The following is a 2318-nucleotide window of genomic DNA, read 5'->3' as shown; positions in this document are numbered from 1 at the left end:
CTTTTTTTTTTTTTTTTCAGATGAATGGATAAAAAAATTACGACAAGGTTATTATTCATCTGTTTCATATGTTGATCATTTAATTGGTGAAATATTGAAAAGTTTAAAATTGCATAATTTAAACAAAAAAACAATTGTTATTTTATTAGGAGATCACGGTTAGAATTTTGTAGCTCATTTTTTTCTTATTTATGTAACCCGGAAAACGTGTTAAATTTTTTTATGACTGATTACAGGTTGGTCTTTAGGAGAACATGGAGAATGGTCGAAATATAGCAATTTTGATGTCGCCGTTAGAGTTCCGTTAATCATTCGAATACCCGATACGACATATTTTACAATAAATAGAAACGCTACCGAAACAGGAAGTGCCACCGTCGAAGAACCCGTAGAATTAATAGATATTTTTCCAACGGTTGTGGATTTGGTGGGATTGAAATCGATACCCAAATGTCGGGATAAATCGTTCTCCGTTAAACTTTGCACGGAAGGAAATAGTTTAAAATCTCTCATTAAAACGTCAATCGTTGAAAAATCAAATAAAAAAATTATGACGATGACGTCAGAATGGGATAAATTTGCATTGAGTCAATATCCCAGACCGGATGTTTTCCCGACAAAATCACCCGATTCGGATGAGCCAAAATTAAACGAAATTAAATTCATGGGTTATTCGGTAATTAATTATTTATTTTCAATTAAAAATGTCTCCTTTCTTACCAATCATCAATCGTACTTTAATTTTTTTTTTTTTTTTTTTTTTTTCAATCGCAGATTCGAACCAAAAGATATCGATATACCGAATGGATTCCCTGGGATTCGAAAACCTTGACCGGAAATTGGTCGAACGTTAATCAAACGGAATTTTACGATCATCATATCGATCCGAATGAAAATTTAAATTTACACGGAAGACCCGGATTAGAAACCTTAGAAAAAAAATTAAAATATTTACTTAAAAAAGGTTTTTCCTGAAGGGCTTTACAATATCATAATGATAATGATAAGAATAACGTGATAAGAATTTCGTTTAAAATTTAAAAATATTTTTTTTTTTTTTTTTTTTTTAAATATTGTCCAAACTGTTTGTTATTATTATTATTATTATTATTATTATTTGAAAAATTTTTTGTAGATAATTATCATTTTAATTTTTTATTTATTTTTTAATAATAAAATTTGAATTACTTTCGACGATACAAAAAAAATCAATTCATACGTAATTATTATTATTATTATTATTATTATAATTAATTAAAAAAAAAAAAATGGGGGGATGTTTATTGGCAGTCGCCGATGGTGTTTCTTATGGTATCGTTTCCGGATTTGTCATAGGAGCTGCCATAGGAGCCGTTTATGCCAAAGTATTAAAATTACCACATTTTAAAATGATCGTTTTGCAACACGGTTATGGTAATGCAGTTTTTGGGGGAACATTTTTTGGAATTTTAATGGCTTATAAACATTGCACATGATTGTTTACATATAATTTTTTTCTAGAATTATTTATTATTATTTAATATTATTTTGTAATTTGTTTTTTTTTTTTTTTTAATTTTATACCGAAATATATACATTAGTTATTAACAAAAAAAAAATAAGATTTTTTCTACAATGATCGATTTATGTATTAATGATATTTTTTTTTTTTTACATAAATTAAAATATATTTAATTTTAAAAAATTATTTGTGTTTATTGTTTTATAGGGTAATAAAACATTTTGCTTGTTAAAATAATTATTATTATTATCATTATCATCACGTGTTACGTAATAATTATTTTACCATCACGCCAAATATTAATAAACTTTAACGGTTTTTAATTAAATTTCTATTTAAAAAAAAAATTGCCACCGCTTTGTAAACGATAAGTACCGGATATTATTCCAATTTTCGATTCGATTTAAATTTTTTTATTAATAAATAATAATAATAATAATAATAATAATAATAATAATAATAATAATAGCAATAAATATTATTAAAGGTCGCGTGGGGAAAAAGAATTAACGTTTACCAATGAGCGAAGAAAATAAAAAAATCAATAACGAATCGAGTGAGAGTTCGTCAACGAAAAAAAATCAAAATGATGATAATGATAACAAAGAATCGAATAATGATAATGATAATAATATGGAATCCGGTAAAAATTATCAAATCGTACCGTATGGGCATAATTTAAAATTGGAAAACGAAACGATCGTTAGATCCGTATTTACGAAAGGAAAATCTAAAAAAAATCTATTCGATCCTAAAAAATCAATCGAAAAAAATATCGATGAAAATCGTTCGATCGATTTATCGAATTCGGGTAAAT

General features: G+C 25.7%; 2 protein-coding genes across 2 annotated transcripts in view; both read left to right on the top strand.

Moving 5' to 3' along the window:
* The window catches only part of Phum_PHUM557360 (Iduronate 2-sulfatase precursor, putative), a gene marked incomplete at both ends in the record, with an annotated part of 2388 nt that extends 1413 nt beyond the window's left edge, over window positions 1-975 (top strand). The window contains 3 exons of the mRNA XM_002431851.1: window positions 21-158; window positions 237-676; window positions 775-975. Of these exons, the coding sequence (XP_002431896.1) occupies window positions 21-158; window positions 237-676; window positions 775-975 (779 nt within the window). The remainder of the gene's footprint in view (window positions 1-20; window positions 159-236; window positions 677-774) is intronic.
* A 1159-nt stretch (window positions 976-2134) lies between these two features.
* Window positions 2135-2318, top strand: part of Phum_PHUM557350 (pkd2, putative) — a gene marked incomplete at both ends in the record, with an annotated part of 3587 nt that continues 3403 nt past the window's right edge. Inside the window, one exon of the mRNA XM_002431850.1 lies at window positions 2135-2312. Within this exon, the coding sequence (XP_002431895.1) occupies window positions 2135-2312 (178 nt within the window). The remainder of the gene's footprint in view (window positions 2313-2318) is intronic.

Source organism: Pediculus humanus, genomic scaffold (assembly GCF_000006295.1).
Source record: "Pediculus humanus corporis 1103172108296 genomic scaffold, whole genome shotgun sequence".
Taxonomy (NCBI): domain Eukaryota; kingdom Metazoa; phylum Arthropoda; class Insecta; order Psocodea; family Pediculidae; genus Pediculus; species Pediculus humanus.
This window is presented reverse-complemented; position numbering and strand designations above follow the sequence as displayed.